This window comes from Epargyreus clarus, unplaced genomic scaffold, assembly GCF_041222505.1.
Source record: "Epargyreus clarus isolate Ecla_fem2 unplaced genomic scaffold, WU_Ecla_fem_2.2 ptg000021l, whole genome shotgun sequence".
In the NCBI taxonomy this organism is placed as follows: domain Eukaryota; kingdom Metazoa; phylum Arthropoda; class Insecta; order Lepidoptera; family Hesperiidae; genus Epargyreus; species Epargyreus clarus.
The window spans coordinates 3196474-3212202 of record NW_027332228.1 but is presented as its reverse complement, the minus strand read 5'-3'; the positions used below and the strand labels follow the sequence as shown (position 1 = coordinate 3212202).

The following is a 15729-nucleotide window of genomic DNA, read 5'->3' as shown; positions in this document are numbered from 1 at the left end:
TATCTGACCATGAGCCCACAAAGAGTGCTAAGACGCAAGGCACTGTTGCTGTTATGTATGTCTTCCACGACATCGCCCTGGTTATAAGCAACTGTACTTCCCTCTCGTATTCACTTTGTCCTTCAATGGATTGTAGCCTTAACGAATCGCAAATTTCATCAGAGTAATTTAAGTTCACGCGACAAGCTTTTTCCAAACTTAAATTCTGAGACGTGAGCATTGCTACAATACCGGAGATAATGTAGAAAAACATTGTCGGCTCTACGGTCACATTCTTCAGCATGTGAGTAAACGACTCTGCGTAAGTTCTCTTCTTCTTCGGTTCTTGATTTTCTGTTTTTTCATTCAAAGGATCCGCTTCTGTGAAATAAGGCGGCCCTTCTCCATTTTCTTCGTTGGCTGTGACGGCCATCGTATTTGCGTGTTTATTATTTATTTCTTTACATTAACGAGAAACTTTTAAATCACATGTTGTTATAACCGCTCCACGGATATCATTGAACGTTAGCGATATACTGAACTTAAGTTATGATTGTATTTTATGAGATTAAGCTGACAACAATTATTATCGCTTCGTGTACGGTTTATCATTACTACAATCATATTTTTAGATTTCCTTGATAAACATTTAGGGATATTAGGATTAATGTTCTTCGGTAGTCCTTGTAATTTTTATGCGTTTCATTATTTTATTGCATGTGCTGCGTAATTTGTTTAACGTTTCGACTTATTGATTATTTAAAATTACATAACCCTATACCTGCGTATATTATATTTTGTGGAGTTTTATTAGTATGTCGGTTTATTTCATGTTATTTGAATTAATCTACGGAAGTAATCTTTGCAATTTTAATGTGTATCTATCTTTTCATAGTCATGTTTGCTTTATCGCTAAACAACATAGAGTAATATTTCTAGGTATTAGCAATATACATACTTCCGTGATTACTAATTCCATTATTATTAATGAAACATTGGTCATAGGCTTGATTACAGTTAAAATATTATTAATAAGGGAAGTTATTAGATTAGTCTTATCTGTCATTTAATAAGTATCTTAAGGAAACTATCCAACGTTAAAATAGGTCATATTAATATGTTAATGTTCATCTTAGCCTTGGGCTTGAAGTATAATTAAAGACGACTATTAGAAATGGGGTTATGTCCTATAGGTAAGTGATGCGTAGCTATTTCTGAGGGCTGGTTCCTGCTGCGAGTTTTCCGTTCTCTTTAAGGTTTTCGGACTTTCATAAGAGTTTGTAATTCATTTGGAGTTTATTAGTTAGTACAGCTCGAGTTTCTTTATCATCACTGCTGGGCACGTAAATCCTAAAAATCTCAAAATCGGTGTTTTAATATTTTCCAAGGCATTTCAACTTGGCAGTGGTAAGTGGCTCATCTGTGGAAGACCTCGGGTAGGAATCTAATCTTAGCAGAAGTTGATTACATATGTGCATGGGCAGCAGTAGTCCTTCCATAATATAGATGCATGCTCGTCTTATATTACAAAAAATCGGGATATTCACTGAGCATGAGCACTGAGAGGAGTTCTGTTGATTTTGAGAAAATTATTTCGGATTTATTTAAGGTTCATGACTACCTACCATCAGATGGGACTATAAAAATTAGTTCAACTAATAGAAAACAGACTGATATTATAAGTCATTAAGATTACCATCGTATTGTTGCATAAATGATTATTATTGTTATTAATTACATACTAATCCTTAGATAAGTGTTATAAGCGGTAATTAAGCATTGTCTGGAGCTACATGGCAACACATTAACACTATTTCTATGTAGTTACTTCTAGGAGGTACAACTTTGCTGCCAAATCTCTTAAAGGTGGTAGAACCTTTTGTAGTAACTTCGGAGACACCACTGCTCTACCTATTCTGCCTAATAACAGCAGTGTTAAGCGCTGCTGTGTTTCAATTTGATGGGTGTGGTAAGGCAAATAATTATACGAGATAGTAATTATTCCTCAAGGGAAGTAATCAGTAATACAATAATAAACTATTATTATTATTAAATATTTGACTAATAATAATTTGACAATCAATTTATCAAAGACAAACTATATACAATGTAAAACAAAAAATAAATTTATTAATAAAATGAATGTAAGTTACAATGGACATAATATACATCCCTGTTCCTAAATAACGCATACAGTATGTGTATAAAAATGTATAATAGACTACCTCCGCGTTTCCCAACCTGTGGTCCGCGGACTCCTGGGAGTCCGTGAGTATATGTATGGGGGTCCGCGGTGTCATCTCCGGACCATACATAAATTGCTCATTAAATGTAAAAGGGCCGCAAAACGAAAAATTAGCAAACCAGTTTTATTAGAAAAACGTGATCTAAGTACACGGTATTTTAAAAAATTAAAAAATATGCATCCAATGATGTATAACACTATTATTAATCTATATAAAAACAAAATACATAAATCGGTCTTTCAAATTATGTTTTGGGTGATTTTTTTTGCTCTTCATTTTATTAAGGGGGTCCGTGAAAAATGTGCTTGATTTCCTAAGGGTCCGTGGACTGAAAAAGGTTGGGAAACGCTGGACTACCTGATACTTTTAAAAATGTACCGGAATAATTGTTTAAGTTAAAACTTAAAAAAATCTTATAACTTTTATGACATTCGTGAATTTATGACATTTAATATAAATTAGTTAACGTTTAATATAGTAATAATATATAATGTAATGTTAAATCTTTATTGAATTAATTGTATTTAATTATATTGAAATTGTTTGAATTTATATATTTATAATATTTGCATGCTATTAAATTAATATAGCTGAATATGATACAAATGTATATATTGTAAGACCTGTAATGACTGTTATATTCATGGCAAATAAATTATTAAATGATTAAAAGAATTTAATTATAATACGAAAAATTCGATAATATCGATACCGATATTATCAATGCAAGAGTAATGGAGATTTCTATCTTATTCAAAATTTTAATTCGTATTGAAATTTTATTGGCATGACAATGTTAATCGCTAAGGGGGCTTATACACGAGCCCCCAACTTACTTTTTTTTCAAAGGTGGTAGAACCCTGTGTGGTTCGACTCCGGCGGCACCACCGCCACAACTATTTCTAACTAATAACAGCAGTGTAAGGCGCTGCTGTGTTCCGTTTTGAAGGGTGTGGTAAGGGAGACAGACTTTTCCGAGGCGTTCCAACTTCTGTGGCCGACCTCAGGTAGGAATATTTAATCCTATCTGGGGTTGATTACAGATGTCCATGGGCGGCAGTAGTCACTTACCATCAGTGTTGGCAACCTGGGAGATGGCGCTGATCGTACCAGGGGCGTAAAATTATCGTATCTGCCGAAAAATTATCGTACATTTCATAAGAACGCGTTAGTTATTAATGAAAATAGATATTTATCCTCGACAAGTAACAACTTGTTTAATTTTGTGTTATTGGACTGTATGTTGTGTGCAAAGTACTCGAGTACTTTGTGAGTACTTTGGACTCGAATACCAAAAATGGCCGACTCGGCACATCATTAGGCGCGATGCACGCGTTCCGTTTACCGTAATAGAAATATATTTTTTATTAATAAATAGCCCTTTTTTCGAAAAAATGATCAATGAAAGGCATATATATTACGTTTATGAATTCATTAAAACAGTTTCCCAAAAAAGTTTCAAGTAGCCAATTATCGTACATTTGCTTACGATAATGACTCGCAATCGTACATCGTACGGTGGTATCAAATTATCGTACATGTACGATAATTATCGTACGGTTGCCAACACTGCTTACCATCAGGTGGACTGCATGCTCTTCTGCTACTCCTGTATAATATAAAAAAAAACACGAGCGACAGCTTACGTCATCGCTCGCCAACCATCGCTTATGCGCGCTGACTGACGCGCCCATTGCCAATGACTGTTTTAAAGGTGGTACAATCTTTTGTGGTTCGACTCCGGTGGTACCACCGCCACACGTGCTTCTTCTTAATAACAGCAGTATAAAACGCTGATGTGTTACGGTCTGAAGGCTTTGGTATAGGAGAATACTTTTTCGTGGCGTTCCAGCTTAGTCCTCAGAGGTAGCGGCGCACCTATGGCCGACTTCAGGTAGAAGTCTAATTCTATCTGGGTTGATTACAAATGTCCATGGGCGGCAATAGTCACTTACCATCAGGTGGAGTGCATGCTCGTCTGCTACTCCTATATCACAAAAGAAACTGTCGTAAGTGATACGAAATGTCGCTCGTGTGAAACCTCCATTACAGTCTTCCCAAATAGGGAGCATTATCCTGTGTATTCATATACCGAAGGGAAAGAGAGCCCTCAACGCTCGATATAATTGTGTTGCTAAGTGCGTATGTCAGCCATTTTGATTTTTGCCAATTAGCGCTGTTTTATAAGAGCATACTCGTTATCAACCGATAATAAGTAATCATTGAGGCGTGTTCGACGGATTTTTTGTTGGGGAATTTAATTTTGTTAATTAGACAGCTGTTTTTCTTTTATTAAGGTGTGTATGTAATTATTATAGTAGTTATTTTGATGGTAAGTCTTTGATGCTCATGATGACCTACCTGAGGTTATATATATTTTTATATACAGGGTGAATTTTTCAAGCCAGCCAAATCCGAAACTATAAGGATTAGCGAAAAATGCTGTAAGGAGTTACGAGGCCGATTATGATAAAAACTAAAAATGCATCATTACTTTTTTAAAATAACTCTTTCCCTAGCCGGAAATCGAACGAATTCATTTTGAAAAAAAAAAACCTTCTATATTATTTCACTATCTGATAGTGTTGCTTATACGGATCAAAATCTGGGAAGTAATGATAAATGACAAACTAAAGGAATTTATCAGCATTGATCAGTTTTTGAAAAGTTATTTGTTGTTATAGCGGCCACCATCAAGCATCCTCTGTAAAAAATTCAAGTGTCTATCTATTACGATTTAAGAGATAGAGCCCTGTGACACACGAACAGACAGCGGAGGGTTTCGTTTTACTCTTCTAGTACGGAATTCTAAAAATCATTCTACAAGAGGGCATATGTGTATGTTTCAGAACATTTGAGTTATAGGGAAATAACATTAATATTTTCAAAACTAAAAATCACGCCATAACAGTTAGTAAAAACTAAAAAAGTAATAATTGTTGCAATCTAGTAACTTTGCGATGAACTTTCTCTAAGGCGCTTGAATATCGCCCTGATGATGTTGAAAAGCACAATGGAACAAAATTATTAATATCGTATATTGTCATCGGTTCTAGATAATTCTTCAAAATTTTGAATTAAACTGGACGTTCAAAGTGGATAGAAATCGGGTTCAAAGTTTCCGTTACATGGTACATACATACATACATACAACCTAATAATAATAATAGATACAACCTAAGCTAATAAAAGGTTGTTAAAAATCTGTTTAAGTTTCGATTAACTCATTCCTGAAACTAAATGATAGACTAAGTATTTTTCAAGTTGCGTAACTTATATGATTTTTATATTCCATGTACAATTCCAGTATAATTAAAAACAACAACCAATGTATAACTAATTTATACATTATTCGTCATATAATATATTTACAATTTAAAACTAAATAACAAGAAGCATTAAGTATTATTTCTTATGGTTTTTTTTTAAATAATATTAGTACATAATTTTGTTGCAAAGTCTTCTTTTTTGATTTTTTATTTTTATTACAGATCTGTTTCATGGCTAATAGATTTACAGACAGACATTTAATTTGCTATTTAAATATTCTCCCTTTATTCTCCATAAAATACCTCTTGTGAAATGCAGGGCAGGCAAATGAAAGGCAGGTAGGTTGTAAGTAAGCAGGTAGGGAGGTAGGCAAGTAGGTAGGTAGCTAAGTAGGTAGGAAGGAAGGTAGGTAAGTAGGTGTGTAGGAAGATAGATATGCAAGTAGGTAGTATGTATGAATTTTGGTTTTGTCGCGTGTTTGATTCTTCGAAGATATGTGCGTGTTTGAAATCAATTATTTCATTTTTTACTCTGAAGTCAAAATCATGAGGAAACCTTACGATTAATACTTTTCCTCATTATGAGAGACCCTTGCCCAGAATTGTGAAAGACCGTTCCATTGTCTATTTGTGTGTAATACTACTAATAATAATTGTTTTTGACCTATTAAATATTAAGATAATACCAATCTTTACTTAATACAATATGTAAATTCTAGAATAAATCTAAAGTTACATATCTATCTTAATTCTTACTTATATTTAAGATCATAACTTATATTCGTAAAAAAAAAACAATAGTTATTCCGGTTCATAAGCATTTTGAGCAGATTTCATCGCCTCTACTTCTTTCTTCTCTTCTGCCTCCAAAGCAGTCTTTCTTGCAAGGCGCATCTCCTTTCTGTGCTGAACGTAAAATGATCTGAAAATAAATATATTTTATTAATACTAGCTGATCCGGCAAATGTTGTGTTGCCGTATAAATAAAAAAATGTTAAGCGTGAACAATCCTTATCCCTTAGGGGTATGAAAAATAGATAGTAGTCGATTCTCAGACATACTGAATATGCATATAAAATTTGGTCAAAATCGGTAAAGCCGTTTTGGAGGAGTACGGTTACTAACACTGTAATAAGAGAATTTTATATATAAGATAATCAACATCAATATTACCGTCAATACTAATATCATCAGTATAAAACGTGACTACAAGAAAATTGCCCTTCTGTCTCCTTCAAGAAAGTCCCCTTCAGAAGGGGAAGGAAGTCTTAACATGTTACCTACTTTGTAATTGGCCTGTACGGTAGACTTAAGCCTTTGGTTGACGACGATAAACGTCCGTGAATGTGACAATTTCAATCCATTAAAACAGATAAACTGCATACTGGTTTGCCTTCATCATATGAACAAAGTCATTCAAAGTATCAAACTCGTACACAATACATTCTTCTGCAAGGAATAAAAATGCGTTTCTAAGCTCTACATGTTTTTCCTCTACTCAAAGCGTCGGAATTTATCAGCATTAGTCACGCCAGCGCTGCTCTGCGGCTTCTTGTGTACTCCGTCTTATTAAACATTGTACGTTGTACCCAGGTTTCGTAGGACAGAGTGAAGCCTCTTTGTCATTGGTCTTGTACCCTTAATATGGGTGTTTACGTTTTAAAAAATGTACGTATTTGCCCATACATTTCCAATCAGCGCCCCTAGCGGATTGTATCAAAACTGATTGGGAATTCAGGAATATATGGGAAATAGGTAAACAAAAAAAACCAGTCATTTTTGTCAAAACGTAAAAAGTCATACTAAGGGTACTGGTAAGGGATGAAGTTCGTTTGTCATTGGTCTTAATTGCTTTGGATAATGTAAAATTCTTTTTTGGTGCTAATTGCATAGGACAGAGTATTCGTTTCTCATCGATGCCAAGTACGGAATGAAGTTCGTTTGTCATAAGTTGTCATTTCCTAGGACAGTGTAAAGTTCATTAGTCAATTGGGTAGGATAGAGAGAAGCCCGTTTGACATGATGCGCTAATTGCATTTTACAGATTGACGTTTATTTGTCATTTGTAATATTTGGATGTGACAGAGAAGTTCGTATGTCATAATCAGCGCTAATTGCATAGTCCAGAATGAATTTATTTGTCCTAAGTTCTTATTAGTACGGCGAAGTAAAGTTAGTTGTCGTTTGTCATTTAGTGTTAATTGCATTTAACTTTGAAATTAGTACGCTATTCATGTTAATTGTATTGGACTGAGTGACGTTTAGTATTGGTCCTCATTGGTCAATATCCAACTATTTGAATACTTCAACATATGGAGCCGTTATATTTGGAATTAGAAATTACATGCGTGCAATTACCCATGCGTGACTACCCTAAGGTCTGTATTGTTAGTGTCAATTGCATTTAATTTTGAAATTAGTATGCTATTCATGTTAATCGTATTGGACCGAGTGATCTAACGTGGTATTGGTTGTAATTGGTACAATATCCAACTATTTTAATACTTCAACATATAAAGCCGTTATATTTGGAATTAGAAATTACATGCGTGCAATTACCCGTGTGCGACCACCCTAAGGTCTGTATTATTAGTGTCAATTGCATTTAATTTTGAAATCAGTATGCTATTCATGTTAATCGTATTGAACCGAGTGATCTAACGTGGTATTGGTTGTAATTGGTACAATATCCAACTATTTTAATACTTCAACATATAAAGCCGTTATATTTGGAATTAGAAATTACATGCGTGCAATTACCCGTGTGCGACCACCCTAAGGTCTGTATTATTAGTGTCAATTGCATTTAATTTTGAAATTAGTACGCTATTTATGTTAATCGTATTGGACCGAGTGATCTAACGTGGTATTGGTTGTAATTGGTACAATATACAACTATTTCAATACTTGAACATAAGGAGCCGTTATATTTGGAATTAGATATTACATGCGTGCAATTACCCGTGTGCGAGCACCCTAAGGTCTGGGCGAAATTACTCTACAGTGAGGCGCTTTAGTCTACGCCAAGGCATTACTCCCACTAACTTCTTGTGTGCTCAAACTCTAATTAAACTTTAACTAGTTAGATTAGGGTTTGATCCGGCGAATTCAGTTCCACGTACGAGCTTTGTTTTATTGAATGACTGGACGGAGTTTGGTTTTGGAGCTAAGTTTTTTTAACGGCCAGTGTTTACCCACAAAAAGTAGAAAATTGAAGATTTTTAAACACCATTTTTGGATCTCATGGATACACAGCCAGATACAGACATCAGGTTGAGAGCGGATATTTAAACAGTTCTTCAGAGAAAGCAGTTGGATAGAGGAAGGGTAATGTTGGTACCAGATCAATACCTCCTCGGATCACTTACACAAGTATGGCAGCGGCTGGTATGATAAATCCTGCGCTCGTGAGGAATACCGTTCCTGGCAGCACCTGCAGCGTTCTCATGTACAGCCAGGAGTAGAACGGCTGGAAGACCAACGCTGCCAGGGTTTCCGTCAAAGAGAACAGAGAGTTCACTTTAGCTGGAATGAAAAATGGATACATGAAACATAATATCCGTACCAAGCGTGAATAAGTTGACAAGTGGAAAATGCACAATTCTATTGCATCTATTTGTAGTATTTGGTGAGAATTATTTAAATATTTACAAGTGACATGTTTATGGTAAAAATACCCGTTAACTTACCTTTTTACTCGTCATATAGGTAATTCAAACAATCTTAATGTTTATTATGATTAAAAAATTTAAAAATGTGTATATAATATATACATATTTGTATAAGTAGGTCCTATCAATATATTCACGCCTGGTACCCATATAATGACATGGTTATCTAATCAAGAGAAAAATGTTATGAGACAATAAGACTGTGCTCAGCTTTTAGCATTATTGGCAGTAAGCTGTCGACCTTCCACTGCTTGCTGCCACAGGGATTGCATGGGATGGAGCTTTTGCTGTATTTCCAGCAATTGATCATGTGTGTTGGTTACCGCAGAAGATATCAATGTTACTATATGTACATAGGTATATATTTAAAACTGCGGTACAATTTTAAAGCTCTACTTTTAAAAATATTACCAAGCCGATATTTTTTAGTAAAACAAATAGATTCACATTTTTTTTAATTATATGTTGTTTTCGTTTCACTGTGGGGTTAGTACTTAATCTTAATTATTACTTACCTCGGTTTGATTTGAGTATCATTATATAGGAACGATTTAATATAGCGCTAGTACTTAAATAATCTGACAGTAAAAGTTTGAGTAAAATACATACCTATGTCGTGTTTTTCCACCAGTTTTGTTAGTATCGATCTTAATGACGTGAATGTTGTTGCATTGAGTATTTCTGCCACAGGAACTGTAAACATAAAAGATAAGATAAATATTTAGATTAGAAATATTTCTTTGTCTTTAAATGTCTTTAGTAACCCATCTGGATTGTCTTTGCTTTTGGAATCAAAATTGCATAGTGAAGGTTTATTTTAAAAAAAAATATAAAAATAGGTTCAGATTTTCGGTCTAAAAGATTAACTTGTTTTAAATCAATAATAAATTAATTAGATAAAAAAATGATGAAAGTAGTGTTTTGTGACAAATCACTTTCCTATTTAATATTTTTAAACAATTATATATTGTAATACACACATTTTTGTTACTTAAATATTGTTTTATTAATATTTTTATTTAATGGTTTAATTTTTGATTTTAATATTATTATAATGGTCTGTTTCACAATTAAAGTTCGAAATAAGCTTTTTTAAAAATATATTATCTATATATTGAATAAAGATACCACTTCACTTTAAAATCTTTAAACAGGACATAAATACATAATTAGGGCGAGCGAAGCGAGTCCTCTATAATTCGAAAATCTTGCAAGCTTTCCATCCCTTTTTTGAAAAAACTACAGGGCTTACAAATTTGAAACTTAACATAGTTACTTAAGGTCATGTCTAGATTGGACCAACACGATTGAAATAAGGTTTTGTACACAAAAAAAAAAACACTTTTTTATCAAATTTAAATTTAGTGTAACATTGATGGCTGTATGACTTGGATTATTTTTGTTTAAATAATGGCAGAATAAAAAAAACGTCATGATGAATGCAGACATTTATGACATAATTATGTCAATCAAAAATATGAAAATGCTAACGTGGCAGCGTTTCACCGAGGTTTCACCGGTGTATTTTAAAAGCGTTTTGTTTCAAGTTTTTCTTTGTTTTATAATATAGGAGTAGCCGACGAGCATACAGTCCATATGATGGTAAGTGGCTACTGCCGCCCATGGACATCTGTAATTAACAGATGTCGGCCACAGGAGCGCCGCTCCCCTGAGGACTAAACTGGAACGCCTCAGATAAGTTTTTTTTTAAATAATATATGAGTAGCAGACGAGGATGCAGTCCACCTGTAGTAAGTGGCTACAGCCGTCCATGGACATCTGCAATCAAACCCAGATAGGATTACATATTCCTACCTGAGGTCGGCCACAGATGCGCCGTCCGATTTATTTAGTGTCAAAGAAAAAGTTAATCTATTTACAATATGCGTACCGAAAATGTATCTAATTATTTACTATTAATCCATTCATATAAAATTTACGTATCATCGTATGGTAGGTACATCAATATAGCTCTGACAACTAAGTATAGTATAGCCATATCGTTATGAATTGTATTCTCCAGGTTATACTGGTGTACTTATAGACTGTAATACTGTAAAGTTTCATTCAAATCAGATTAATATAAGGCACAAACATCTATCCATACTCACAAACTTTCGCCTTTATAATATTCGTTGTTAATTATAAATGTTTTGACGCAGTGCAGTTTCAAAAACTCCACATATCCGATTAATCTAAGTTTTTGTTTACAGTGGGAAATTATAAAACGATCAAATAAAAAAAAAACTTAGCGACTGATAATGACATACTGTTTTAATAACTTGCGCGACTACATTACTAAGTGAGCGACTGGAAATATAGGGAGGCAACTTTAGTATTAAGATAGATTAGGTTTTTGTAATTGAATTGGTTAGGTTAGGTTGGAACATATAAGAAAATATAAAACGAAGCGAGCAGGGCGCGACAGCGCCCAGCGAGCGGGTCCAATCTGTATGAATTCAGACCTTACCTTTATTCATGATCAATGACCTGAGCACACAATATTCTACTTATTATAGTATTTTTCAAAGTGATTTTTGTATTCGAAACACTTCATTTAAAATAAAATGCTGCTCAGTATTAAAAAAAAAAACATTTGCTAAATATTGAATAAGACGCAGGACGTAATGTTTACACTTAGAAAAATATTAGGTCGCTCAAATTAATGTTTGTAAGTTGCTGTTCTGTTGATTTCTCGTCACTCGCAGCCAGTTGCTCCCTAGTAATACTATAACCAAAATTCATTATTTTTGTCATTCAAAACTTTTATTTGCAGTCACTCGTTTAAATACTACCCGTTTAGAATCCATCCGCAAATTCCATTTCCATCGTCAAAAATACTTTGTTTGTGGCAAAAAGCCCAGTGACAAATTTACAATTTAGCAACTATCACATTGTGATTTACGGAAATTCGTTCCTGTATTGTATAGAATTGGTTATGTTAGGTAGAAACATAAAAGAAAATACAAAACTAATTGAGCAGGCCACACACATAATTCATTAATTGAATTCATAAATTTAATAGTTAATTTAACAATTGATAAAAATGTTTTTTAATAGAATTAATTAGTAGCTCATTCGCAGCTTTACGGAATGTATACCTCGGAGCTTTAGTAAATTAAAGAAGTCGTGGTGAATTCAACATTCACTGATAAATTACCCAAATCGACATGAAGAGAATAATAAAGGTCATTCACCATCTTGTTGATTGGTAACGATCCCAGATTAGCTTATAATGTACTGCGTTTCAGACATCCACAATAGCTTATACCTATATATACTTAAAAACATTTTTTTGCAAATTAGACGCAATAATTTTATAAGTATGGCGGAGTTTAAATTCAAGAGTAAAAAGATACTAAGGATAAATCGCAAAAAAATTACAATCCCAAAAAATGGATCTAATATAAGTTATCCACCACAAGCATTTAAAGTGGTTCTGGTTCTGGATCAAAGGTAGCTTTGCTCTTCATAGGTCTTCTGACGATAGGTAGATTTAATAATTTATTGTTAATTAATAAGTGACCACATCATGTTTGATTTAGGATCTTAAACTGAATATACCATTCACGATACGCGAGCCCTTATAAAGCTGCGCTTTTTGCTAGTTCTATGATCATTTAACTATAAAGAATCCGTCCAATAACAAATCTATTATATAACCTTACTTCGACTTTGCGAAAGAAGCCCAATAATAATTCATTGATATTTATTTTATTAATAGCAGTTATATTGTCATTATATTTACTTTAGTTAAACAAACCAGTTATCTACGAGTCAATGACCTGTTCATTCAATTGTGGGCCACGGTTTATTAATATTATATCTTAATTGATATCGATAACGTTCTTTGAAACAGCAAACTGGAACTACTTCATCGGATATGATTTTCCTATTATTAATGATGACATTTTAACAAATATAATTATCATAAGGTTTGTATTTAAGGATAAATATTATCCTTAATAAAATTCAAACGTAGTCTATTAGATTTTTATTAAAAAAATATTCACTAAGGGCATTTTCCTATCACGCGAGATTGATGTGGTCCGCAAGCGTATTACACGCATCCTATATTTTATTACACTTCTCCTGTTATATCATGTCACGTGTGCCAAGCGCACGCGGGTCGCGACGACTGCATCGAGTTATTTCACGCGTACGGACAGAGATACGCGTGATAGAAAGACGATTTAAAGCAGTGATCGGCAACCTTTTTGAGTAGTAAATATACTAGGTAATGGCGGGACACATTCGAAAAAGGCGATAAATAAGGTAGTCATAAAATTTGCTTGGTAAGAAACGAGGATGAGACATTAGATTCTACACCTGCGCGCAACTTCAGAGCGGACTTAAAGTCTGGCGCGGACTATACGCGGACAAGGAGAGGTTCTAGGAAGACCAATTTGTGTTGCCGATCATTGCTCTAAAGCAGGGGTTCCCAAAGTGTGCGCCGCGGCGCCCTGGTGCGCCGTAGAAAGTAAAGAGGGGCGCCGTGAGTCGATCCTCTAATTATCGGACACTACAAATATTGGCGTTTTGGTCATCGATTCAAAATGAATATCCAAATTTAACATCCAAAGCATTAAAAAATTTCATTCCGTTTGCAACATCATATCTATGTGAAGCTGTGATAAAGAGCAAATATTGGATCAATGTGGAGCAAGAAATGAGAATAGCAGTGTCAAGTGATATTCCCCGCTTTGAAAAACTGCGCGGAGATCACTTAGCTCACCCTTCACATTGATTTGACTGAATAAATATCGTATTTTATTTTTGTTATCCTCAAGTCTTTCTTCTTGTTTTCCGTTTAAATTATTTTATAATAACGTATTGTACAATTTCATATTGTGGTGTTTTAAATTCGTTTCGATCAACCTAAGGTAACCACTATTATTGTAGTTACCTATTTCTTTCGACTGTCTTTTTCAAATAGTTAGCTAGGACAGCGCACAGGGCGCCGTGAAAGAATATTAAACTTGTAACTGCGCCGCGGGTTACAAAAGATTGGGGACCCCTGCTCTAAAGCATATGAAAATAACTTATGAATATATTCTGTTTGTTGGGTCAAGATCTGATATTATCAGCGTGACATGAATTGCTAGGATAATGGGCTTAAACTTTGATAATAATAATTATAATATGTAATCTTTATTACTGCATTTAGTATATTGGTAATGATCCATTTAATATCACATGTTCAACGTGAGTGATATAAAATAAATAGTATACAGGGTGATGTATACAAAAAATATTTCCAATGTGACTGAAAATATGTAGATTGTAGACATTTATTTCATATTACATTTAAATGTATATAATGTAACTTATTTGTATGTTTATGTTATAAAACTGATTAATTAAAAATATAACTTAAGGATATTTTTTATTTGTATTTGTAAAATTATAAAATATTTATTTCAGTTGACAATGTTTTCACTATTATTTCGTTCAATTGACTGTAATAAAATATTCTTAACAAAACGCGACGTAATACATAATAACAAATAGAATCTAATTTTACATTTGTTTCTTATTTTATGATTTTGAACATGATGCAAAATGCAAAGTATTAAAAGAGATACAAGAAACGAAAAGTTCATATTACATCAACAAATTTAAAAACAATATGACAAAACCACGAAAGTTGTGGAACTTGATAAATGATCTTTCAAACAATAGAATCAAAAACAAGGTTGGACCAGATAAACTGGAAATTAATACAAGATGCATCACCGACAATAAGGATATCTGCGAATATTTCAATATCTATTTCTCTACAATTGGTTCAGCCTTAGCTAATATGATCCCAGATGAATATAAAAGAAGTCAAAACAAAATTTATTCAGAAGTAAATGATATACATAAACTGAATTTTATCGCACCAGCTACCGTGAAAGAAGTCGCAAGAATTATCGATAATCTAGATCCTAACACTGGTTCCGGCATTGATGGTATCAGTACTAAATCTATCAAATGTCTTAAAAATATTATCGTTCATGAACTCACAGCATGTATTAACGTTTGTTTCGATCAAGGTATATTCCCTGACAGCTTAAAAATTGCTAAAGTTATTCCCATTTTTAAGTCAGGAAGCAAATCGGATCCTTGTAATTACCGTCCAATTTCTGTTTTACCGGTTATATCTAAAATTTTTGAAAAAGTTTTATACAATCGTCTGGAATCGTACTTAAAATCAAAACATTTTTTATATCACAAACAATATGGTTTCCGACCGCAAGCGAATACTTTATCGGCTACAATTGACCTCATAACAAAAATAAAAAATAAAATTGATCAAAAACAAATAGCTATAGGTATATTTATAGACCTGAAAAAGGCATTTGATACGATTAGTCCTCACATATTGCTAGAGAAACTTCGACATATAGGTATTACTGGAAAAGCTCTTGAAATCTTTAAATCGTATCTACAAAACCGTAAACAAATTGTGAAAATTGACAACCATCAAAGCAGTCCAAAATCCATCACCTATGGGGTCCCACAAGGCTCAGTATTGGGGCCTCTTCTATTTTTAATTTACATCAATAATATATGTCAATT

The 15729-nt window shown here is 33.5% G+C and overlaps 1 protein-coding gene across 6 annotated transcripts in view; it reads right to left on the bottom strand.

Annotated features, from left to right (window-relative positions):
- Positions 1-5552: 5552 nt before the first annotated feature.
- The window catches only part of LOC140751009 (lysosomal proton-coupled steroid conjugate and bile acid symporter SLC46A3-like), a 29059-nt gene continuing 18882 nt past the window's right edge, over positions 5553-15729 (bottom strand). For all 6 annotated transcript variants that reach the window (XM_073084798.1, XM_073084799.1, XM_073084802.1 and 3 more), the window contains exons 6-8: positions 9775-9858; positions 8863-9019; positions 5553-6416 (exon numbers count right to left, since the gene is read on the bottom strand). In XM_073084798.1, coding sequence (XP_072940899.1) covers positions 6296-6416; positions 8863-9019; positions 9775-9858 — 362 coding nt within the window. In that variant the 3' untranslated portion in view covers positions 5553-6295. The remainder of the gene's footprint in view (positions 6417-8862; positions 9020-9774; positions 9859-15729) is intronic.